Source organism: Poeciliopsis prolifica, unplaced genomic scaffold (genome assembly GCF_027474105.1).
Source record: "Poeciliopsis prolifica strain line A6 unplaced genomic scaffold, Auburn_PproV2 SCAFFOLD178, whole genome shotgun sequence".
Taxonomy (NCBI): Eukaryota; Metazoa; Chordata; class Actinopteri; order Cyprinodontiformes; family Poeciliidae; genus Poeciliopsis; species Poeciliopsis prolifica.
Genome location: NW_026562553.1, coordinates 152381 through 176190, shown reverse-complemented (window position 1 = coordinate 176190; position 23810 = coordinate 152381). Strand labels below are relative to the sequence as shown.

At 42.5% G+C, this 23810-nt stretch overlaps 2 protein-coding genes across 4 annotated transcripts in view; one reads left to right on the top strand and one right to left on the bottom strand.

The window, feature by feature from the left end:
• Positions 1 to 409: 409 nt before the first annotated feature.
• On the top strand, positions 410 to 11115 carry pcca (propionyl-CoA carboxylase subunit alpha). The gene is made up of 23 exons (XM_055026133.1): positions 410 to 524; positions 1504 to 1581; positions 2001 to 2048; positions 2373 to 2441; positions 2567 to 2680; positions 2810 to 2863; positions 3243 to 3374; positions 4263 to 4299; positions 5234 to 5312; positions 5420 to 5522; positions 6249 to 6343; positions 7165 to 7315; positions 7547 to 7690; positions 7831 to 7905; positions 8017 to 8085; positions 8170 to 8245; positions 8320 to 8533; positions 8919 to 9021; positions 9757 to 9855; positions 9948 to 10001; positions 10334 to 10474; positions 10752 to 10829; positions 10917 to 11115. The coding sequence occupies exons 1-23, from the start codon at positions 471 to 473 to the stop codon at positions 10983 to 10985; spliced, it is 2136 nt and encodes a 711-aa protein (XP_054882108.1). The 5' UTR covers positions 410 to 470; the 3' UTR covers positions 10986 to 11115.
• Positions 11116 to 12243: 1128 nt separating this feature from the next.
• The window catches only part of piezo1 (piezo-type mechanosensitive ion channel component 1), a 60066-nt gene continuing 48499 nt past the window's right edge, over positions 12244 to 23810 (bottom strand). For 2 of the 3 annotated variants that reach the window (XM_055026117.1, XM_055026118.1), the window contains exons 41-54: positions 23658 to 23808; positions 23362 to 23509; positions 22744 to 22896; positions 22570 to 22631; positions 22106 to 22264; positions 21673 to 21820; positions 21089 to 21277; positions 20022 to 20114; positions 19690 to 19862; positions 18605 to 18727; positions 18446 to 18525; positions 17619 to 17805; positions 16903 to 17044; positions 12244 to 15778 (exon numbers count right to left, since the gene is read on the bottom strand). In XM_055026117.1, coding sequence (XP_054882092.1) covers positions 15656 to 15778; positions 16903 to 17044; positions 17619 to 17805; positions 18446 to 18525; positions 18605 to 18727; positions 19690 to 19862; positions 20022 to 20114; positions 21089 to 21277; positions 21673 to 21820; positions 22106 to 22264; positions 22570 to 22631; positions 22744 to 22896; positions 23362 to 23509; positions 23658 to 23808 — 1931 coding nt within the window. In that variant the 3' untranslated portion in view covers positions 12244 to 15655. The remainder of the gene's footprint in view (positions 15779 to 16902; positions 17045 to 17618; positions 17806 to 18445; positions 18526 to 18604; positions 18728 to 19689; positions 19863 to 20021; positions 20115 to 21088; positions 21278 to 21672; positions 21821 to 22105; positions 22265 to 22569; positions 22632 to 22743; positions 22897 to 23361; positions 23510 to 23657; positions 23809 to 23810) is intronic. The other variant, XR_008605425.1, reaches the window with a different exon arrangement.

Below are 23810 nucleotides of genomic sequence, written 5' to 3'. Positions count from 1 at the left end.
GAGGGAACTGATCCACTGGAGATGAAAAATGAGACAATTTCAAAATGAGTGAAGTCTACACTTGTATGTGGCCAGAAACTCAGTCTGGCTGTTTAGTTCTGTCCTATTTTCTTTCAGCTTATCTGTTGCCTCACCAACAGATACATTGATCCTCACATTGTTTTCACCCTGTTAAAAAAAAACGTTTTTTAACAAAAAAAAATGATACCATGATTACTCACTTAAACTTTTCCCATGTTATATTTATTTAGTTTACAGACTGTGCAGGATCATTCACCGAAATAAAAGCAAATACATAAAAATAGCTAGCGAACGTCAAATTGAATTGCACCTGGCTGTCACCTGCTCCTGACTTTCCTCCCCAAGGCTGAGCGGGTACATCCGGGTTCGAACACTTCGAAGCTCCGTCCAGGAGGGGGCAGTAATGTAAGCGCTGAGAAAACTCAGAGAAGAAGAGCAACCTGGGCAACATGGCGGTGTACAGACAGGCAGTGTTCCTGCACAGGCTGCTGTTTGTCGTGAAGGTGAGTTTTCCACTAAGTGACTGTGACGGGGTCAGGCTGGAGGCTCAGTCCGACCAGAAGTTAGCACCTGAGGAACCGCAGCGGCCTGCTGCGACACAAAGACGTAAAGCTTTAAACTCCAGTAGTTGATGTTGGGCAGCGGCTGTTGTTCTGTTACACTGCTGAGCAAAACATTACGACCACTGGCACCAGCTATTGACATGGAGTTTTCAGTGTGGGGAGCTGGTTTTACAGAGCAACCCTATCTGTTCAAGAATAAAGCTTAGATTTAAAAAAAAAAGTTTTTGTAAATTAGGCAAAAAACAAAACAAAACAAAAAAAAAAAAAAACAGAAAACCTGGACTGCAACTTGCAGACATCTTCATTTGATTCAGTTGATCTGCATCCTTCTTTCTGTCGAGATAATCGACTTTTCTTAATATGCAGGACAGCGAGTTTCAGTAGAGGATGAACCTCATCTGGTCCACAGCTGGCTGAAACAGGGGAGAGCAGTAGGAAACATACACAGATCTGGGGGGGAAAGAAATGATTTTCTGAAATGCACCAAGTTTTGTCTTGGTGTGTAATGACATGCTGCCATTTCCAGGTTCAGTACTAAGAAAATGTGAAATAAAACAAACTCCAGTTATGGGGATGAAATCTCCGTAACTGAGAGACATGTTGGGTGCCTTAAAGGCCTTGTGCCTCTGAATCTTTTAACTCTATCTCTTTTTCTGAAACTCCACTTTCAGGTAGCCGTCAGTGCATTCCTTCTCTATTAGTCCTTCAAACACATTTTTACCAGCTATGCACTGAGAAGTAGCTTGTATAATGAGCTCAACAGATGTGCAGACCCACTAGGTGTTTGCTAATTGCTGCATACTAGTCTGAAAGAGCCGAGAAGGGGAATCTTCGGGGAAGGCTGTTCTGTGAGGCAGAAGGGTTTCATCATCTGGGAACCCACTCTAACCAGAACCCTTGTGGTGTGTGCGTGTTGCAGTCTCCTCCATGCCAGGCCCGGTGCTGTGCAGGAACCCACAGGCCTCAGTACTCCACCGCCACCAGCCCCAATGAAAAGGTGAGCTGGGATTCTTCCTCTGCTCTTTTCCACTCTGACAGGACATGAGAGAAACTCTTCAGTGTTTTTGTTTTTTATTCTCAACACGAAAACGGATTATGATGTTCAGTAGTGGAGCAGAGCTTTCTTAGCCCAAAGTTTACACACCACACCATGTTCTCCACCATGACAGTCACCCAGAAGCCCAGTGGAATTTGCTTTTTGTTGTGTTCATTGCAACATGCAGTAATAGTTCTGTTGATATTCGTTCATGCATAGGTTACTTTTATGTAGAGCTGCTAGTAATAGAGCTGTGAACACTGTTTTCACAGGGAGACAGGAAGTTGAGATGGAGCAAAGGGTTAGAGCTGCAAATGTTGCGTTCAAGTGACCCCAGATTAGCTGTGTTCATTTACTGACTTGTTGCTTTTCTTCTCCAGACCTTTGAGAAGATCCTCATCGCCAACAGAGGAGAAATAGCCTGCAGGGTGAGAGAGACAATCGGCTTTAATGTTTAGTCTGCTTTCTCTGTTATCCTTGCCTACATTTTACTGACACAGGCATCCCATAATATTCTTTTCAACATCCAGGTAAATTGCAGAAAGTGTAGAAATAAAAAAATTATTATACTCAACTTTACTTTATACAACTTTAATTTTTATTATTATATCTTTCTAATGTGGATTATAAGAGAAATTTTCAAATGTACGCTGGGTAAATAATATTTGGAAGATAAATTGTCAAAGCTACTAAATACCCCTGGTGTGTGTAGATTTCCTATTTGCTGGTTTAGACGTGTTGTTTTTCTCCAGGTGATGAAGACGTGTAAGAAGATGGGCATCCAGACTGTAGCTGTTCACAGTGATGTAGACTCCAGTGCTGTGAGTCTTCTCTCTCTCAGCAGCAGCATTAGTGGCTCTCGGTTTTTGTTCAGATGCTGCAAGCCAAACATCTGTCCAGACAGATTATGACGTGGTTTTTGTGATGCGTTTGTGTGTGTCTCCAGGTTCATGTAAAGATGGCTGACGAAGCTGTGTGCGTTGGCCCTGCTCCCACTGGGAAGAGCTACCTGAACATGGAGGCTATCATGGCAGCCATCAGGCAAACTGGAGCACAAGCAGTGAGATTTTCATGTCTTCAGCCTTTCCTGAGCTCATGGGTGTTCCCCATGAGTCACAGCTAGAGTCTCAGGCTCAATGATCAGCCTGAATCTGAGTGTTAAACAGTGTTTTCTTTTTTCTGTTTTTAGGTTCATCCTGGGTATGGATTTCTTTCTGAGAACAAGGAATTTGCAAAGCGCCTGGTGAGTTCCAGTCACAGAGATTCAGTTTTGGGATCGGGTCCAGTTAGAAGCCACATCACACACACTCTGGCTACACAGCCCATTTTCTAACACATATAACACACAAGACCTAGCTGGCTTCCCTGCTGAAACACAGAACAGTTAGGTAATCGAATGATGTTATATGTTGTCGTTCAGCCACTCGGTGGAACCCAGCCATTAGGGGTTCCTCAAGGACACGTCTTCAGTCCTCTGCTCATTACTCTGCAGACACATCACTGATTGCTGATGACACAGGAAGGGATGATGTTTCAGATTACATTGGAGGATTTAGGAGATGCTACTTTTCTCACTTTGTGCTCTCAGTAGTTTTCTGTATTTTTTTTTCTGTTTTTGCTAGGCTGCAGAAGGTGTAACATTCATTGGTCCAGACACTCATGCGATACAAGCGATGGGGGATAAAATTGAGAGCAAGCTGATTGCTAAGGCTGCCAAGGTCAACACTATCCCAGGATTTGATGGAGTTGTCAAGGTACGATGTCACTGATGATGAAAAAGAAGCCAACTTCACACGGTGGTCACCCACTGTGACACGAAGTATTAAAATAATACCCATCTTCTATGTATTATTTTAGCTCATATTGGGTCTTTTAACAGGTAAAGATTTGACTAATAAAATCAAGAAATAACTTGCCCTCAGGTGGTTTTAGGTTTGTTCTGTCCTCCTCTGACTCTTAATAATCTGTGTTATTAAAATAAAGAGGCATTTCATAGGAGTACAGTGGGATGCACTCTATAGCCAAATACTTAGCAATTAGTATGTTACCAATTCATAGAACAGATTGTCTGTAGGCACTTTGCAAAAAGAAAAACAATCAAAACTCATAAAATCATTCCAATCTAATCACACAGAAAGTTTCATGGTTATTAAACATCTGTCAAACTTTGTTTATTATTTGAACTGGTGAAGTTTTTTTGTGTATGGACTTCAGTCTGTATCCGATAGTGAAAAAGGTTTGAACGAAAGACAAAGAGAAGAATCCAGCAAGAAGGCATTCATCATCCAAAATTCATTGCAATCACATAATTAATTATTATCACTTTCAGGCATTTGATCTGTATTTCTCAACAACTTCATTGTTAAACAGGTTGCTTAAAAACTCAACAATATATCTAATGTTTATATCATCATTTCATATTGATACTATAACAAATCAACGTATTTTTCCAGATGATGCATCTTTCTGCTCTGCCTGCTGCTGTTGGCAGATGTTAGACTTTTCTTTTTAGCAAATCTGGGTTAATGGGTCAGAACTCTCAGGTCAAGCTGGACCGGATCAGAACTCTACCTGCAGCTGCAGGTGAACCTTGACCTTGGTTTCTCATTGCTAACCAATGCCCACCTCTCTCTACTCCACAGACTGCAGAGGAAGCTGTGAAGATCGCTCAGGAAATAGGTGAGTCTTCCCCGTTCTCGCTGACAGACTCATCATGATCTGATCTGGTTCTCTCCTTAAATCAGTGCTATGCAAATTTTTGCCTCAGGGGGCCAAAACCGGCAAATTTCATCTATTGGCAAAATTCATTCAATAAAACATGCAAAACCGAGCTTGTGATTCTTTTTTTCCCCCCCCCCAAGTTTTATTTGCAAGACTTTCATAAAATTTGCATATAATTAAAGATCCAAAACATAAAAAGGACTTTGAACAATAACCTTATTAAAAGAAAAAGACAATTTCCAAATTCCTTGGATTATCAATTGTTGTTTATTTTGTTGGACAAATTGTTAAGCATTCTTGATTTATGATCTGGTTCCAAACAAAATCCTTTCAAAGGCTACAAACATCCATCTTGCCACACTGTGGACCCCCATCCTTCAAACTGTCCTCTGCTCATGTCTGGAGTTTGTGGAATAGGAGATGCGTATCAAGTTTGTAGAACAATCCAAAGTTTCAAAGCCCATCTAGGAATGTTGGAGCCCAAACTCGAGGCTGATCAAAAATCATCTTGGATATTTTAGTGTCTGCAGACATTCATAGAAAAACCTGCAGGCATTAAGCTCAGGGTTGTGGACAGTGCTGTGAAAAACTACCTTTGTTAAAATGTGACATGAAAGACAACATCTGTTCACACAGGAGTCATTTAGTTCTTAGTAATAATAAGAGTTGCATCTCAGTTCTGACTGATATAGATCAGTTCCTCAGCATGTGTTTAGTTGGTTTCTAAGTGTTCTGGTTCTCAGAGAGAGACTGTGCGCTCTTTCTGTCAGGAAGTGGCACAGACACCACTCAAGAGCCTGGAATTGGGATTTACTAGTTCATAGCTGTAGCTGTGAGTAAAGAGAGTGGAATGGTTGACGTTGTTCCAGGTTCTGCCGTGTTTTGTTCCCAGGCTACCCTGTGATGATCAAGGCGTCAGCTGGAGGAGGAGGAAAGGGAATGAGGATAGCCTGGAACGATGAGGAGACGCGGTACGGTCCTATGAATGCATCACCCACTGAGCTTTAGTACAAGCCAACTTCAGCTATGAGCAGATGTTAGAATTGCTTATGGATGTGCTGCATGTTGTGCCTCACAGGGAAGGTTTCCGTTTCTCATCCCAGGAGGCAGCGTCCAGCTTTGGGGATGACAGGCTGCTGATTGAGAAGTACATAGACAACCCTAGACACATAGAGATCCAGGTAGGCAGCCATTACTCTCCCATAGTTCAGAAGTGATCAGGTGAAAATAAGAGCTGTCACCTGGACAGGTTTCATTTTTTTAAATTTTCTTCCGTTCATGTCAGTTATGCCCACCTGCTATATAATCTTGTACATTCATGGTATGCACAGTTGTGGACGTTTTGGTTTTGCACCTAAACTATGAAGACGTCTAACAGCTGGACGTCAAGGTGTGTGGACACTTAAATAATATTAAAGTGTTTATTTCTGCTGCAGAAATAAACACTTTAAATCCTCTTGGATTCTATGTATGAATAATCAATCTACAGCTAGTTGTATTTAGATATAAGTAATTGTTGTAAATGTTCTGTTCGTTGTCTAGAGCCTTGTGTCTTAGATAGAGATGAACTGATCTGATATTAATATCTGTGTTGTCCCCAAATTGAAAACAATTCTAGATCAGATATCGTGACAATGTGACCTGTGCATAAGATCAGATCTGTTCGGTCTAATTCTTTTTTATATATAGTTGCTTTTTATAATGTTAAATATAATGTATGTATAATGCCAAACCTCATATATTTATTTTGGTATCGGAAGTGAAGAAAGGGGATCGGGTCATCCCTCGTCTCAGATGTCTACAGGTTGACCTGTGACGAGCTAGGTCGTGATGGGTTCAATAAGTAAAACGTGTGTGTGTGTGTGTGTGTGTGTGTGCGTGCGTGTGTGTGTGTGTGTGTGTTGTAGGTGCTGGCTGATAAGCATGGTAATGCCCTGTGGCTGAATGAGAGGGAGTGCTCCATCCAAAGGAGGAACCAGAAGGTGGTGGAGGAGGCTCCCAGGTCAGTGGGCCCCTGTCATCGGGTCCAGGACTACTGGTTCTGTTTCACACCAGGTTCTGGAGTTAAACAAGATTTAGGAAACACTGGATTTTTCTGTGTGGATCTTCTACTTTGTAGCCCTGCAACGCTTTTGCAGTCTATCATTTCCAGCCAGAAGGCCTGACATGTGCAGTGTGTTTTGTGTCTTTTGGCTTTTGCTGTGAAACCTGAACATGGCAACACTCACAGCTGAATAGGAGGCAGAAATATCGTTATTTTCATAGCATGTAACTATTATCCTTACATTAGGTCTACACAGCTCTGGGAAAAAAATTAAGAGACCACTTAAAACGATTAGTTTCTCTGATTTTACTTCTTATATGTACATGTTTGAGTAAAATGAACATTGTTCTTTTATTCTATGAACTACTGACATGTCTCAGGAATTCCAAGCAAAAATTTTCTATTTATTTGCAGAAAATGAGAAATGAAAAGGATACAGTGCTTTCAGACCTCAAATAATGCAAAAAAAACAAGTTAATAGTTGTTTAGTTACAACAATACTAATGTTTGAACTCGGGAAGAGTTCAGAAATCAATATTTGGTGGAATAACCAGGAGATTTTCAGTGGGGTTCAGTACAGTGGTATCTTCATTTTTGCCAGAGCTGAATTTTAACAAAACATAAAAAAAAAAAAAATAGCCAGACTGAGGTTTAGAACAGCAGACCTACAATGTGCTTCTGGATCTCCTCAGAAGACATTCTAACATTAAATCCTAAATGTGTAGAAAATCTGAATATTTGAACTGGTCCTAAGCTGCGGGTCCTTCTCCCCGCTCCAGTACCTTCCTGGACTCAGACACGCGGCGGGCCATGGGGGAGCAGGCAGTGCAGCTGGCCAAGGCTGTGAAGTATTCCTCTGCTGGAACCGTGGAGTTCCTGGTGGACTCCCAGAAAAACTTCTATTTCCTGGAAATGAACACGCGGCTTCAGGTAAGTCCACTGTGGTTCAGTAGGAGGAGCTCCCCACTCTGTCTGCTCTTGTAAAGCTTCTAGTTGGAGCTCCACAGACATAAAAACAAGGAGGATCAATGAATGTTGAGAGGAAAAACTTTGTTTGTGATTTAACCTGCGGTTCAGTTATCTGGGACAATAGTAAAGTGAATGTTTACCAACTAATATTCTGTTGTCTTGATATTTCCTCTGTTTGACCGTTAACCTCAGGTGGAGCATCCCATTACTGAGTGCATTACGGGTCTGGACCTGGTGGAGCAGATGATCAGGGTCGCCAAGGGTTACCGGCTGCAGCACCAGCAGAAAGACATCCCCATCAACGGCTGGGCCATAGAGAGTCGTGTTTACGCAGAGGTCAGTGACACCCTGGACCTCTGAGGTCATCACAGAACTGGCTGCTGATTGGCTCAAATGAAGCCAGTCTGTTAGTTTGCAGTTTGCTGGTTAAAGTCACTGGACTAGTGCTGTTCATCTTACTGCCTGTTTTTCTGTAGGACCCTTATAAGTCCTTCGGTCTTCCTTCTATTGGCCGGCTGTCTGAGTACCAGGAGCCTCTCGACCTCAGCAACGTAAGTTTCTGTTGTTGTCATGGTGATTCCTGGTTACCTGGACAACCCTCTGTCTCTGACTTCCTGTTTCCTCAGTGTGAACATTGAGTAACCGGCTCTGTTCTCTACCAGGTCCGGGTGGACAGCGGCATTGAGGAAGGAAGTGACATCAGTATCTACTATGATCCTATGATCTCCAAGGTGACGAATCTTGGAAAAATTCACACGTTGCCTCTGAGAGATCTTCCAGAGCTGAGCTGTAACTGATCCATTCTGTGTCTGCAGCTGGTCACCTACGGGTCGACCCGAGCCGAGGCTCTGTCCAGGATGGAGGACGCTCTGGACCACTACGTGATCAGAGGTAGAGTCGGCGGCGGCAGCATCAGGATCTGGGTCGGTCTGCTCCGTTAAACGCCTCTGGTCTGGTGTACTCAGGTGTAACCCACAACATCCCTCTGCTGAGGGAGATCATCACCCACCCTCGGTTCATCTCTGGTGACATCAGCACAAACTTTTTGCCTGAGGTCTACCCTGACGGGTTCAAAGGTCACCAGCTGGACGCAGAGAGCCGCAGGGAGCTGCTGGCCTCAGCGGCAGCTCTGTACATCACCACTCAGCTCCGTTCACGCAACATCCTGGGTCCGCTCAGGTAACCTGCTACATGCTACACATGCTACATGCTAGCTGCTGGCTGGTTTTTGGGTTTAACCCTGAATCAGAACCAGAAGGAACCTGTGAGCTGGAAATGTGGGACTGGATTAACAAACAGTTTTTTGGGCAGAAGTGGTTTAGTGTTTTCTGCCCCTCAACATTTAACAGCAGCAGTTTCCATTACAAATGTGCGCAAATCTTTTATATTCTGCTAATGTAAATAAGAAAACACAATTCCCCAATTGTAGTGTTTAAATTAAGTAAGAAAAAAAAATCTCACGCAAATAAGCCTGTTTATGCACTAAGTTATCGAAAATCACATCAGCGATGGATGTAGACACTTACATGAGACGTATTCATAACTCGGCCGTGACATGTTGCAGGGTGTCCTCTGCTCCCGTGGAGTGCAGCTGCTGGGAGCTGAGTGTGGAGCTGGGGGGAGAGCGCCACCAGGTGGACGTCACCAAGTCAGGCGATGTTTTCACTGTAAGTACTATATAGAGAAGGCAGCAGGTGCATACATGTGTGATGCTAGTTATTTTAGTCTAACTAGTGGATGTTTTGACTAGTTTTCTGAAGTTTGGTGGCCACAGAAGAAGAAACATCAACCTGCAAACGCACAGTACCCAGGATTTCAAAAACTCTTTACACCTTAAATCTAGGGATGCACCGATCCACAGACGATTGAGGTTTAGTTAAAAAAAAACATTTTGTAAATCTAATAATAAGTTACAAATTTATTTGATAACTCTGCCTCAGTGCAGCACCTTAAATGCACCAATACCTTCTCAAGCTATTACTCAATATAGCTCTGTCTGGGCAATTAGGAGTGTAGCGGTCAATGTAAAGTAAATATTAAAGAAACTTGAACTGCTGAAAATGATAGGTTGGATACCTCCGCCATGTAAAAATTAAGAAAGACAGCAAACCTTACAAATGATTCAGAAAGTGCAATGAGGAGTTCTAAATATCATGTTTAATAAATCATAAAACATGATGTCACTCAAAGCATAGAATTAGACTGAAGAGACGATTCTTTTATGGATCGGTGCACAATGTCACAATACCTGATCTAGAGGGTTTTTTTCAATATCGGGACTGATACAGATATTGGAATCGGATTGGTGCATCTTTCCTAAAGTGTAACTCTGCTCTGTTTGCATGTTAATTCACATAAAAACAAGTGATTGGTTCTGGTACATGTGGCCTCCTACCTCACAGGTGGAGGTTGCCGGAGGAAAGGTGGAGGTGTGTGGGCAGTGGAACCTGGCCTCCCCCTTGCTGCCAGTCTCAGTTAACGGTGCAGACAGGATGCTCCAGGTAACGCCTCCAGGTTGTTTTCTCCGCACTGAAGCTGGCTGTATGTGACGCCATTTCTCAGCTGTCATTTGCCATGTGTGTGTGTGTTGTAGTGTCTGTCCAGAGACGCTTCTGGAACCATAGTTCTGCAGTACATGGGCACACTGGTAAGACTACATGCTAGCAGGAAGCTTTGTCATGTCATTTCTGAAAACACACAAGATGGCTGACAGGAGGAGATTCTGGAGGAATTCCCCAGAATGAGCTGGAGAAACTAGGAAATGATGTGGCTTCACTACAGGATGGATGGATGGAAATTAGTGCTGTCTATCAGTTAAAAAGCTTAATCAGATTAGTCACACATTTTAGATTAATCACATAACTAATGAAAATATTTGTAATGGTTTCTAAGTAAAGCACATGTAAAAAGTTGGAGCCTTGTGTGTGACTTGGTAATCACGTGGATGTGTTCAGGTGTGTGTGTGTTTTGTTTTTTTAGTTTAAGCTCAGGCTTCTGTCCCAGCGGGCAGCAGAGCTGGACTCCTACATGCCAGAGAAGGTGTCAGAGGACACCAGCAGCATCCTGCGCTCTCCCATGCCAGGAACAGTGGTGGCCGTGTCCGTCAGGCCTGGAGACACGGTAACGGCTCTAATGCGTCAAACTAAAGGCCTGGGGCCGAGTCTGGCACGCCACAAGTATTTATACAGCCCTCTAAACTCCAGAGGACGAAATAAGTAGACACTTCAAGACAGATTTTATTTTATCAATCAAATCTAAACTGTTTTTAATCTGTTTACTGACAAGTTACATTAATGTGAAAACATGTTTAGTATCATTATTTTTAGAAGTATTCATGTAATGTAGAGACTTTACAGATGAGGCTGCGGTCAGGCATTGATGGATGCTCCCTTTGTAGGTTGCAGAGGGTCAGGAAATCTGTGTGATTGAAGCCATGAAGATGCAGAACAGTTTAACAGCTGCCAGGCAAGCAAAGGTAACCATAGCTAAGCTTGTTCGTTTGTTTCAGGAAACCGAATTAAAGCAGGAGAGCCTTTAATCAGCCGCTCCTCTCTGCCCACAGGTGAAGAGTGTCCACTGTAACGCCGGAGAGACGGTGGGGGAAGGAGACCTGCTGGTGGAGCTGGAATGAGACGCATGTGGCCTCAACACTTCCATGGTCCACCAATAGGGGGCCATGTTGGACACTAACCTGTATCAGCTGTTCATTTTTCTGTTGCTTTTTGTAGATTTTATTAAAATCTCTTTACTTACATTCTAAACCAATTTCCTCTTTTAATCACCAGTAGTATTGATTCTAAACATAATATTTGCATTAAAGCATATTTATTTTAAATTTAATACGGATTCTAAATTGATTAAAAAAATAATTTATGGATTCCTAAGCCTGTTACTGTAACAAATTTTGTTGGTTGATAAATTATTGTGATAAACAAGTAATGTGTTAAATATACCACAATTATGCAAATTCACCCTCTCAAAGACCAATAAGGTAAAAATTTTTTGTAAAGAAAACTTCACCCAAGAAATGGAAGATATTTGAAATATGCAACATAAAACAGTTGATAAAATGGAAATAAAAACCACACACAGCCAGAACCACAAATAAAATAATTTTCTTTGAAATGAAAATTTTACCTTCAAAAAACACAAATGAAACAAAAGGATGAAAATTATTGAGCTCATTTTTATCATACGATTATTTCATTATTTGATCAATTGCTTATTGTGACAAACTTATTCATTGTGAACCTAAACACCTTCTGTTTCTATAATGAGCCTGGAGTGGGAGGAGCTAAGGACCAGGAACCTGCAGGGGTCAAAATGTCACTCGAAACGGCAGCGTTTGTAGGTGACCTCTTTCTGTTTCAATGATTTTCAGTTCCAAACCACAATGTTTAATTCAGATAATATAAATGTTAGGGAACACACGCCCTTCAGATAAATTGACTCACCTTGAACACAAGACAAGAACAAACACAAAGAGCCAGGATGTAAACACACTTCACACTTTTCTAATGTGCATCTAGAAAACATTTAATGGTTATGCAGCCAGTTATAAATATATAATCTCTTAATATTGCAAAAAAAAAAAAAGTGACTTTCCATTGGAAAATTATTTCACTTGGAATGACTGGCTTAAAATAAGCTCTTTCTCACTTAAAAGTTACTTGTAAGTTAGTTTCTTTTTATTTCCTCTTAAACCACAATAACTTGGTGGGACTGTGTGTGCTTGCGCTGTGCTTCTATGTTGCATTCAGGTTCAGGACATCAGAAAGAACTCAGACATTTTCCCTGACGACAGAAATCCCACCTGTTTGTGTTTTCATTTTTTTTTCAAGCTTATAAAAGCGTGATCATTTTTAACAGACCTCACAGGATCCAGCAAATACATGGCACTGCTCTTTATTGAATCATCAAATTATGCAACATATCATAACAGAACACTGATACATGAAATCATGTATTATATACAGTCACAATGGATACTGTTTTTCACTGGAAATGAAAGAAAATTCAAAGTGCAGTCCGTCATCCAATCCTTCCAACGGCTCAATGAATGTTCACTGCAGGGTTTCAGCTCTACAGTTTATCTGAAGTATCTCGTGTTGCTACATTTTTCAAGCAGAGGAAGGCAGGAATGATGCTGACCTCCCATTAGGAGGTCAGCATCATTCCCTCACCTGTTGGTGTTTATCTGACTTAACTGGGAGAAAAATAAAGGTAAAACCAGTGAGGGGAAACATCATCATCTCTAAACTGCAAAATAAAATAAATAAATGTCTCCTTCCCATTTATCAACCAGAAGGTTGAAGTGGGCCGTTTATGGTTCACTGCTAGGATGATGTGCTGATGTCTTGGTCTTGGTATATCGTAACCAGGGGAACAGTTGAGTGCTCCCAGTTAGATATTTCCCTGACCAAAGGCCTGATGAGCCTGCCGGATCCCTCAAGACTCGCCTGGTTGGTCTGGTGGAGCACCAACCTTTCCAGGAGGTCTCAGCTCATTACAGTAGTGTTCATTTTTTTTATGGTTAGTGAAGAGGTAAAGAGAATCATCCATTTTTAAAATGAGTTTCCAATTTGCTTTGTTTCTAAGTCATTCAAAGTTTAACGGAGCAAATTCAACATGGGTCTTTGGACTCTGGCTGCTTTTTCACCGAGGTTTTAACCGAGAGCAGAAACAATCCGGCTAAATGGAAGACGTATCTTCAGGCTTGTGGTGAAGAGCTGACAGAACCAGAGACGTGTGTCTTCCTTTAGTCAATCACCCACTGTTCAAATGTTCAGCTCTTTGAGAATCAATTCCCTGGTGCAAAATTCTGTTTTGTCTTTCAAACTGTGTGATATACAATTTTCATAGGTTCAAACTGAGAAAGCGAGAATAGATGATGTCTTTGTGACAGACTGCAGAGAGGTGTCTGACGGTCTTTTGCTTCAGCTGTCTGGTCTGTAGACTCACCAGATCTTCCTTTGGGTTCAGAAACATTTTATGGTTTATAGATTTATAGATTAGGCCGAGTTGAGGGATTTCTATCTTCCAACATCTTCTGAAACTCCCCAGGTATCAGACTGAGCGAAGAAGCAGATAAAGCTGCCTGGTGACTGGTCGACTCTGGGAGCCAGTCTGTTGACTATGGGTTGGAACTGGGAACTGTGGTGGACTCAGAGAGTTAGTCAGTCAGTCTGACTAGAGAGGCCAATTAGAAAAAACATCCAGCTTTCCACCACCACCGTAATCCAATCCTCCTCCATCTCTATGGCAAGAGGACAGTTTGGGATTTTTGATTTGAGGTTCTGTTAAAAGCAGTAGAAAACGTTTTTAGCGTCTTCATTTAGTGAAGAACCAGGTCCGTTGGTGCCAGAGGCTGAAGTAGTCCGAGGCGCCAGTCCGAAAGCAGACTTCTAACCGTTTTCACAAAGCAGCACACCAACAACGTTCCTGTGTTGTACAGAGAATGGAACGTGTAACACTCAGTGGAACTGTGTGGAAACGACAGGAGGATGGTTTAAACTGCAAAACTGTTAGCAGGGTTGAAATAAAACCCAAAGCTTTAGTTTTGCTGCAGCGTCTGTTCTGTTTCCAGGAAGGGGACATTGGCGCATTGCCTCCTTCCTCCATTTCCCCATGTGAGTAACCAACAGCTGCTGTGTAAATAACTTCTAATGTAAGCATGACGACAGGTCAAAGGTGAATAAATCCCATAAACTGAGACTGGAGATCTTTAAAGTCTACTTTGGGCCTTCAGTCTCTGAGAGAAATTAAGATGGAGTTTTTAATAATTTCTACGTTTCTTTGTACGTTAAAGGAGCAGTCTGGTGTAAAACTGAACTTTTTAGTTTGACATCATGTTAAAATGTTATTCCCTCATCAAAAACATACACGAAGTGTTGCTGTGATGTTTTTATGCATGTTTGGGGAATCCTTTATTTTACTGTGGTAATGAGGTGCCTAAACGCTTGCTCGCACAGATTTCCACCTTTTCCACAGCGCTCCTTCAGACTAGTGGCAGCAGCAATAACCACCTGGTGGAGCTGCACTTCTGCTTAGTGCAAACACTTCTAAGAATAATGTTCTGATACACAGAAATGTTGCTGTGTCGACTTTCTGAAGGTGGAGATTCAGAAAGTGCAGGAGTTTCTTAAAGAGGCAGGGGTCCAATTTCAAGTCATTAAATTGCAAAGTCAAATTTATCTGAAATTATGTTTGATATATAGATATAAGTTTATAACAACTGAAGGTAACATTGATTATGCTATAAAATGCATGATACTGCCCCTTTAAACAGAAATATACTTTTGGCCTTCAGCCTCTGAGACAAACTAATCTGGATTTAATAATGATTCATTAACATTTTCAGGAATAATGGCCACTCAAAAGTCAGTTGTGTTAGGTAGGATATTGTTTCCTTCTTACGCTTCAACAGAACCTCATTTCAAGTATTCCTTTAAAACAGAGAGCTGGTCCAGATCTCATGGTTAGAGTTTGAGCTGAAAAGGAGCAATGTGTGTGTGAAATGTTAGGTTTGTGTGACAGCACAGAAACCCAGGCTGTCTGAAATAGAAGAAGTTAAATATGACCAAGAATCTTTACATGCATCTGTAACAAACAGACGAGGTGGTTCTGCTGCAGAAACTTTACTGGGACCTCATATTTTCATCTTTGAAAAAACAGAAACATGTTTTCTTTCTGACCTGTCCAGGGTGACCCTGCATCTCGCCTTTAACGTTAGCTGGAGAAAGGCACCAGAACCTCCCAACCCCACTAGGGACAAGGGGTAAGAAAATGGATGGATGTTTGGATGTCTTCTTTTTTCTTTCAATAAAGTGTGAGCATATTGTCTTTAGTTTGCTGTGACAACCAATCACCATGACTTTAAAAATAGTTTTCTAATGACTTCCAACCCGATCCGGGATGGAGAAGATGGACACACGAGGCCTGCAGCTGGTTGGACCAGCAGGTAGTTGTGCACCTGCTCGGTTCCTCTAGCCCCCCATCCCACACAAACCCAGCCTGGGTCAAAGCTGCAGAGATGCAACAGACATCCAGCTGCTTCCTGACCTCAGAGGGGCCGCAGCCTGATCCCCCCAGGACCCCGAGGGGCCGCAGCCCGACTCCTACAGTGTGTGCTCAGGTTGATCCGGATGCTCAGGCAGCAGCAGAAACACAAAGAGTCCAGCATGAGGAGATGGTTCACATTGCACATTACTCTGCCTACACAGCAGCGTCTCTGAGGCGCCCGCCATCAGCTGTCCGCCGGGCGCCTCCTCACTGTGCTTCACGTCAAGTTCACAGTCAGCGTCAGTCCTGCTCTCTGAGGTGGATGTCCCGAGTCCATTTGATCATCGTCTCTGGAGAGCGGTAGAGGAAGATCAGCTTGGAGTAAAGCTCCTCTTCCAGCTCCAGTTCCCCGGTTTCCCGAACCTTCAACACACAGAAACATCGGTTATTTGGACCGACGATGTTCCAGGACACTTCCATTTCTCATGAAGTGAACCATCGTGGAAAAACATGACATAAACCAGTAGTACATATATAAATATATATATTTATACAGCACTACAACCACAGTGTAAAAGACCAAAGTCAGGGTCAAAAAGAACATAAAAGACATAGAAACAGGTAAATACAAGAAATGAAACAGAGCAAAGCAACCCAGAACAAGCAAAATAAAACCAGAAGTTCCAGTAGGAAAAGCCTGACAGGATAAAATGTTTTAAGATTTGACTGAAAAGGACAGAGTTTGACGGCAAATCAAAGATCTGAAGGAAGTTGATTGTACAGTTGAGGGGCTACTATAGAGAAATCACCTCCGCAGTAAAACCAGTGTTTGCGATTAGTACATGGAACACAAAGATGATAAAGGCCATTTAGGGTTTTAAAAATAAAAATTAAAATGTCTTCTAAAACGGGCAGGATGTCAATGTAGAGAGGATAACAGAGGAACCTGGTTCCATCTGAGAGAGTTGATTAAAAGACAAGCTGCTCATTCTGCATGAGTTGGAGACGGTTCAACGATGACTGGGCTACACCGGCATAAAAAAGAATTGGAAGAATCATTTCTAGAACTGATAAAAGCTTCAACAATATTCTTACAGTAACAATGATTGAATACAGTCATAGCATTCTATGGAAGGACAAGATGCAATTTGTTTGTTAAATTGCAAAGCCCTGTCTGTCAGCGGTAACCCTGAGGTTTTTCACATTGTCAAACTTCCAAGGCCAGTTGCAGCTTTCTCTCTAAATAAGATCCGCTTGTTTTTTTTTTTTGGTCATTCAGAAGCAGAAAGTTTCTGAATGAACCACTCTTTGACTGCAGAGACGGAGTTAAGAAGAGAAAGTAGTGGGTTGCTGCATCCTGGCCCCACTGGTCAGTAAATGTGTAGGTCGTCTGTATCGCAATGAGGCGTCTCACAAGAGAGCCCAACCGCAAAATATACAATGAAAGAAGTAAAGGGCCCAATATGGATCCCAGACAGGGAGAAAGAAAAAGTTGTGGGTCAATTCTGTCTTGCGGTTCGGAGCGGACGCATCTGGTCTGAACTCACCAGGAAGATGTCGGTGCAGAGTTTCAGGATGCGGTCCACACAGGGCAGCTCCTCAAACATGATGGAGTGGGAGATCTCACTGAAGAAACCACGCACAAACTTCCCAATGACCAGGACCACCGACACGTACAGACCCATTATCCTGGGAGGACGGGGACAAGGAGGAGAACAGGTTACAAAAGGCCATCCAATCAGAGAGACAGAAACAGATCAGCTTCAATCTGCCCAATCCTGAAACTAAATAAAATTTCACTCCAGATACAGTTTCTTTTATTTTTGCCTTTGCTCAACTGACGCTTACATGGCAACACACTGTGTCCTGTAATTTAAGGCTGTCAAATGATTCAAATTTTGCATAACAAATGTTAAAGAAAAGTTTACAGAGTCAATGAGTTCCAAAAATGTTTTTATCATGGGTATCATTTGATTAAAATAAGAAGCAACAAGAAGAACATGAGATTATTTCTCATGCCTTTGATGCTTTTGTATTTGTCATAGTTCATATTTTCATTTCTTCAGCAGTTCAGAGTCACTTCAGATGTGAGGTGGTGCTTTGCTGCTTTGCCTCGTCAGCAACAGTCAAACGGTTTCTCGGTTCTTCCTGTGCTGCAGCGCTGAGAGTGGCGATGTTTTCAGACATCACGTTTTTAAGAGGAGCGGGATATAGTGTTACCGTAGCAACCGTGAGTTAGCGTGCTGAGCGACGCGTCTCCTACCCGTATCCAGCCAGGAAGCCCAGGCTCGGTGGGCTGACTTTGTCGTTGAATATGACCATGCGGAGCACGCTGCATGGCTGCTGGCAGGGCACCACGTAGATGTCCCACCACTCCTGCCCCCAGGAGCCGTTCACAGACCTGTCGCTCTTCAGGGACAGGTTGATGTTCTGGTAATCAGCTTCATCGTCTGCAACACCAACACGTCACTTAAAACACGCTGACAAGGAGAATGAGGTATTCACACCCGCTGGACTTTCAAACACAATTTTCTATGTATTTATTTTAGGATTCCATGTGAAAAACAGAGCAACGTTTTATTAGAGCAGGTTCAAATGATACATGGTTTTTTAAGAACTTCTGCCTAAAAATTTGATGTTTTTTTTTTTTTTAACTCAAAACTGTTTGGAACCAACTTATGCTGCTTCTGTGAACTTCAACTTTCTAGTGCAGCCAAAGATTTGCAATGAATCTGGGTCTGGTCTTTGACTGAACCATTCTAACAACAATCTGCTTTAATTGAAAGCTTTGGGTTGTCGTCTTCCTGGAAGGTGAAGCTGTCTATTCTCTACTTTTGGTCTCTGAGGTCAGAAACAAACTCCGATCAAAACTCTCTTAACTGACCGGGACTTTAAATTAAGTGCCTGCTGCACTTTTCAGATTTTATTTCATATTTGAAGTAAAATCAAACATGTAATATCAACATTACGTGCTACTTTGATAAAACCACGACATCCTAAAAGCATTTGAGGTTCTAACTTGACACAAAGTGAAAACTTTCAGGTGGTGTTGAGAAGGTTGAACAGGGAAGTAACTGATTGAACTCTGACCTTTGTACAGCTGACTGACTGGTTTGGCCTCAGCTCCATTGGGGGCACGCATGTAGTTAGGGAACATGTGAGGAATGAGCCTGTGGAGGACGGGGGGTCAGTGATCTGTTAGGACTGAATCTTTTATCACAGCTGGGGGGATTCAAACGTTGAACTCACACAGGCTCAGTCCGGTTGCCGATCAGTAGATACGCCAGCTCTTCTCTAACCGGGTTCCCCGGCTCCAGGTCTATCGAATGTTTACCAAACGTGTGTTCAACGGTCCCACCTTTCCCCAGGTCCCTGCAGGGAACACACACATTTACACACACACGTGCGCGAGTGAGATGATCAATTGTGGCTGCATTTCCATTGCATATTTGTCTGTATTCTGCTAATGTAAAAAAAAATAAACAACTACATGTGCTCATCCTCTATCAGCCAATCAGAGGAGACGTTGGTGTCATTGGAATGACAAGCAACTTATACTTGGAGTTGATTATGTATGCGGCGTTTTGGGGAAATTGTAGTTGGTGATTTAGCAGAAGAGCTGCGAATTCAAAACTTTGGAATGACACAACTTTTTCTGAACTGTGTGAAGGTGAGAGATCTGGCGGAGACAACCGCACAGGATCATGTCGTGACAGTATGTTACGAGACTAATAATCTACGACAAAAAAATAAATAAATCAATAAATCCAGCTCCTCTGCCTCCTCCTCTTTGATGCTACTGCTGGGTTGAAGCAACCAATCAGAGCCAGGGAGGCGGGTCTTAGTGCTGTCAATCACAATCTCTCTGCAGCTCCTTCCTGCTAGCAGATTCTGTTGTGAATGCTAACACGACTTAGCGTGGCCACAGATGACTGCAGATGAACAGTTTTTCTGTAACAGTAAGTTGCTTCTCTGCCACCAGCACACTGAACAGCGACAACGTGAGCCTGATTGACAGCGCTAAGACCCTCCTCCTGACTCTGATTGATTTTAGGAGTTGGGAGTGCTGCAATTCTTTGGATAGCAGTAGTAGCAGGGTGCAGGACAATGATCTTTTCACAGATTATTTGTCTCACATCAAACTATCATGACATGATAACAATTTTAACAAATATGTAAAAAACATGTTCTCTTTAGAAGCCACATGCTGCATCTTCGTAGTTTCAATTTGTGCAATCCTTTGGATAGTGGAAATGCAGCTCATAAGAACATCCTTCTCAGTAAGAGCTAGAAATGTGCAGAAGGCAGCGCTGCACAGCTGGAATGGGTCTGACCTCTGGAAGGTCCAGGCCAGGCGGAGGGTCAGGTCCACAGGGCTGTTCAGGAGCTCCTTGATGACCTCCTGCCTGCTGGGGGGGCTGATCCTCCACACGGAACCTGAGCTGCCCTCGATCACGGCCGTTACGATGTCCTCATAGCTGTACAGAGTGATGAACTGCATAGCCACCTAAATGCAGGGACACACAGAGCTCAGAGACCTGGGAGCATCATCAGTTCTCGCTGAGTCTATGGAGTAGTGACGACGAAACTGGATTTTATACGATATGTGGATTTTTCTGCAACACACACACTGTGAACATGGCAGCTGGGAGAAGTCGGTACTTACGGCATTGTCTCCAAACGTCTTGGTGAGTTGATCGTACTCAGCAGCTGTGTAGGGATGGATGGACTGCTGCTGCACGCTCATGGTGAACAGGGGCTGGAGCACAGGACACAACACGCTGCTTTATGGAGCTGCCACCACATGTGGTCATGATCACAAGTTTCCATGCACTGCTTGGAAGTCGCTTCATCTGGGTTTGTTAATTTATTTCAATCATTATCTTTACAGGGAGTGAAGGAGTCTACAGGGATGGCAAGTCGATATCTTAGCATTTATCACAATAACAAAAGTATTCATAAATTTTTAGAGAACTTCATAATAAAACATACTTTGGTTTTTGCGTCACTTCGTAAAGTCAAAGCCTCATTAACACATTGATCAGTCTTCGTCTATAAGAACCTAGATTCACTATCGTACCAATGAATTACACAAAATAACATCCTTTATTGATATTTTGGAATTTATTAATCCTCTTATGGAACCAACCATGTAAAAAAATATTCAAATGTAATACTTTTCACTACTCTTAAGTGTATAGTTTTTCTAGGTAACAATAAGCGAAGTTTGATCATAATTCTTTAAAGGGGCAGTATTATGTGTTTTCCCGCTAAATAGTGTTATTTTCTAGCCCAATCAAGTAACTGTGTTACTTGTTATAAAAATGCTGTATATATAAAATATGACTAAAAAGATTTTTTTTTAAATCTAACACCTTGAAATTGGACTTCTGTCTCTTTAAGAAGCTTCTGCTCTTTTTGAAACTCCACCTTCAGGAAGTCAGTCACCACCTGGCTTCTCCATTAACCCTTTAGAACTGTTTTTACCAGCGCTGCACTGAGAAGCAGTTTATATAATGAATGGTTGTCATGGGAGATTAGAGGATTTCTCAAACATGCATGAAATAAAACATGAAATAAAGCAACACTACAAGTAAGATTTTGATGAGGGAACAACATCATAACATGATGGAAAGCTTAAAACAGTTGATGGTCCTTTAAAAAATGTATTTATGCCCATAACAAAACTTACACAGTGACTTTGTTTCAGTTTGTATGAAGGTGCATGATTACCTCGTAACCACCGAGTTTGAAAGTGACTGTGACGTCGATCGGGTGGTTAACCACGCCCACCACCGATCTGACCAATGAGATGAAGAGAAGAGGAAACCAGATGATGCAGATTAAGAAGAAAATAATAAGTCCGCCCATGCCGTATTTCACAATCTTCTTCTTCTTCTGGCCCTTAGGTTGAGGGTATTTCTGGAAAAAAATAAGACAGAGATGATAGAAATATCTTTATGACTACACAGAACAGAAGCTATGGAGTTGGTTTGAGGATTTTCTGTGAAAATGTAAAAATAATTAATTAAAATCACATGATTTACAGGATTAAAGACCGTGAACCAATTAATGACAAACGACCTCAGCAGGTCTGATTCCAGCCAGCTCTACTTCTGTTGCGATTGCTTTCATTTGCCTCTCAGAATATGAAACATCAAACATCAAATATTACTAGTTTAGAGCTCTAACAATGAGTTTGAGTTATCCTTTCTTTGTCTTTTGTGTAATTGGGCAGGTTTTTGTGAAAGACTTCCCTGAAAAATCCCAACCCTCTGACATATTAGTCCTGGATATTAAACTTTTCTGGTTCGAACCTTTTCTGTTTCCCGGCTGCATTTTATGATGAAGATGTTGGCATAAATGTCCTCGACACACATCCAGTCTGACAGGGACAGGGTGGTGTCGGTCCAAACCCAGTCCATGACCGCACGCAGCTCCACCAAGAATGGAACGAGGCGAAACCTAGACACACACACACCCACACACACACACACACACACACCCACACACACACCCCCCCCCCACACACACACACACACACACACACACCCCCACACACACACACACACACACACACACACACACACACACACACACACATAAAACCAACCCAGACTGGTTATTTATAACCTCGTTCTGCAAAAATCAAGCACTGGATTCACTGATATGAATCCAAGAATATGAACCCATAAAGTCACATGTACAGTAGAGACGATTATGGTTGCTATGGTTGTGATGTTTCCATACCCTTGGAAGAGAAACAGGTTGAGGTGGTTGTATTTCTTGGTGAGGAAGTTTCCAAGGATACGGGTGGGGTAACCGCAGCGGATCTGATAGGCCGACAGGCCGAAGTAGATGCACTTGACAAAGTACCAGAGCTGGGCCACAAAGTTCTGATTGAACATCCTACAGGAAGACAGACAAACAGAAGATACGACAAACAGATACTTTTATTCAGAAGGTCAGGCGATGTGTTCAGGGGACGTGGGACTTCACGATTTCTGGTCAAAGTTCTAGTAGTTTAGCAAACGTCCGTTTTTGTGGTGACGGCTAATACAGTCACTGCCAGCAGAACTGGATCCTGGACACCAGTCGTGTGATCCAGGCAGGACTCACTGAGGTTTGTTGGGTCAAACAAACCTCACTTTCATGTCTGCACAGATCATTTGTATGAAGCAGGTTATGAATGGCATAAAGTGATCGGACGTCACCTTTCCGTGACAGCCGGCAGGATGAAGAACATCCACAGATGAATTCCCAGAACCAGGATCACCTGGAGGAAAACAACGGCACCAGATGAGCAGAACAGACAGGAAGTGACGGGTTGAGCTGTCAGAGCAGTCAGCTTTCTGAAGCCAGTCGTGCTTAAAATGCATGATATGAACCTGAAAGATGAGTTTCCCCAGAACGGCCTTGCGCAGGTACAGAGCTCTGTCGATGATCATGGTGCTGAACTGGATGAGCAGCATCACCAGGAAGGCCTCGGGAACCTGGTCCTCCGACAGGGTAGACGCTATGTCTGCTGCAGCACTGTGCTTCTGAACAGGATACAGGATGAACTCAGGTTACTATCACAACATTTAACTTTCACTAGAAACGATTAACACATTTAATCCTGCAGCACACACACTGAACATGGCGATCACACATTTAATCCTGCAGCAGCAGTATTAAATGTTTCAAGTTTGGTTGCATTTAAGTTCCTGTCTGGTGCTGTTCCTTTGGTACAAAAACAAACCAATGGACAGATTGAAACTCCACTGACATTTAGAAAACCCAAATGACATTTAGCAACCCCTGGCTGCTGGAAAGGATAACTGTTTTGTTAACTTACCGTCCAGAAACCATTTACTGCATTCTCATTGGTTGTGCAGGAGGCACTACTTCTGCTTTGTACTGTTGTGTAATTGTGCATGTTTTGCACACTGAGTGCTGCAGCAGCAGAGGTAAGCGTCGTAGATGACTGTGTGTGTTTGTGGTTAGGTGAAGCAATCGTCTCTTACCCCAAAGGCCCAGAAGCCAAAGATGATGATGACAAAGTCAACGACATCGGTGAGGAACATCAGGGCGTAGACATCTGTGGAGGCCCGATATTTATCCTTGGTTATACTCCTGAAGAAACTCTGAGCCGGCTGCTTCACATTCTGGAACCTGCAGAGAAAAACACACACATCTGATGTTTACTGTCAGTTACAATGGATTCAACCGAGCTACACATGAAGTCACTGAATCGGTTTTAAATAAGTGATGGCCGCCACAGTGAAACTTTCTCACAGTGATTTTATATTGCATGTCTTACCCTGTTATGAAGACTTGCTGTATCTTGTGTCCCACAGTGATTAATCTGAGCATGGCCTCACTCTTCTTGTCTTTTGCTTTTTTCTTCCCTGGTTCCTTCACAGACTCTGCAGTCTCTGACAGAGACTCTGTTTCCATCAGGGAGCTGGAGACT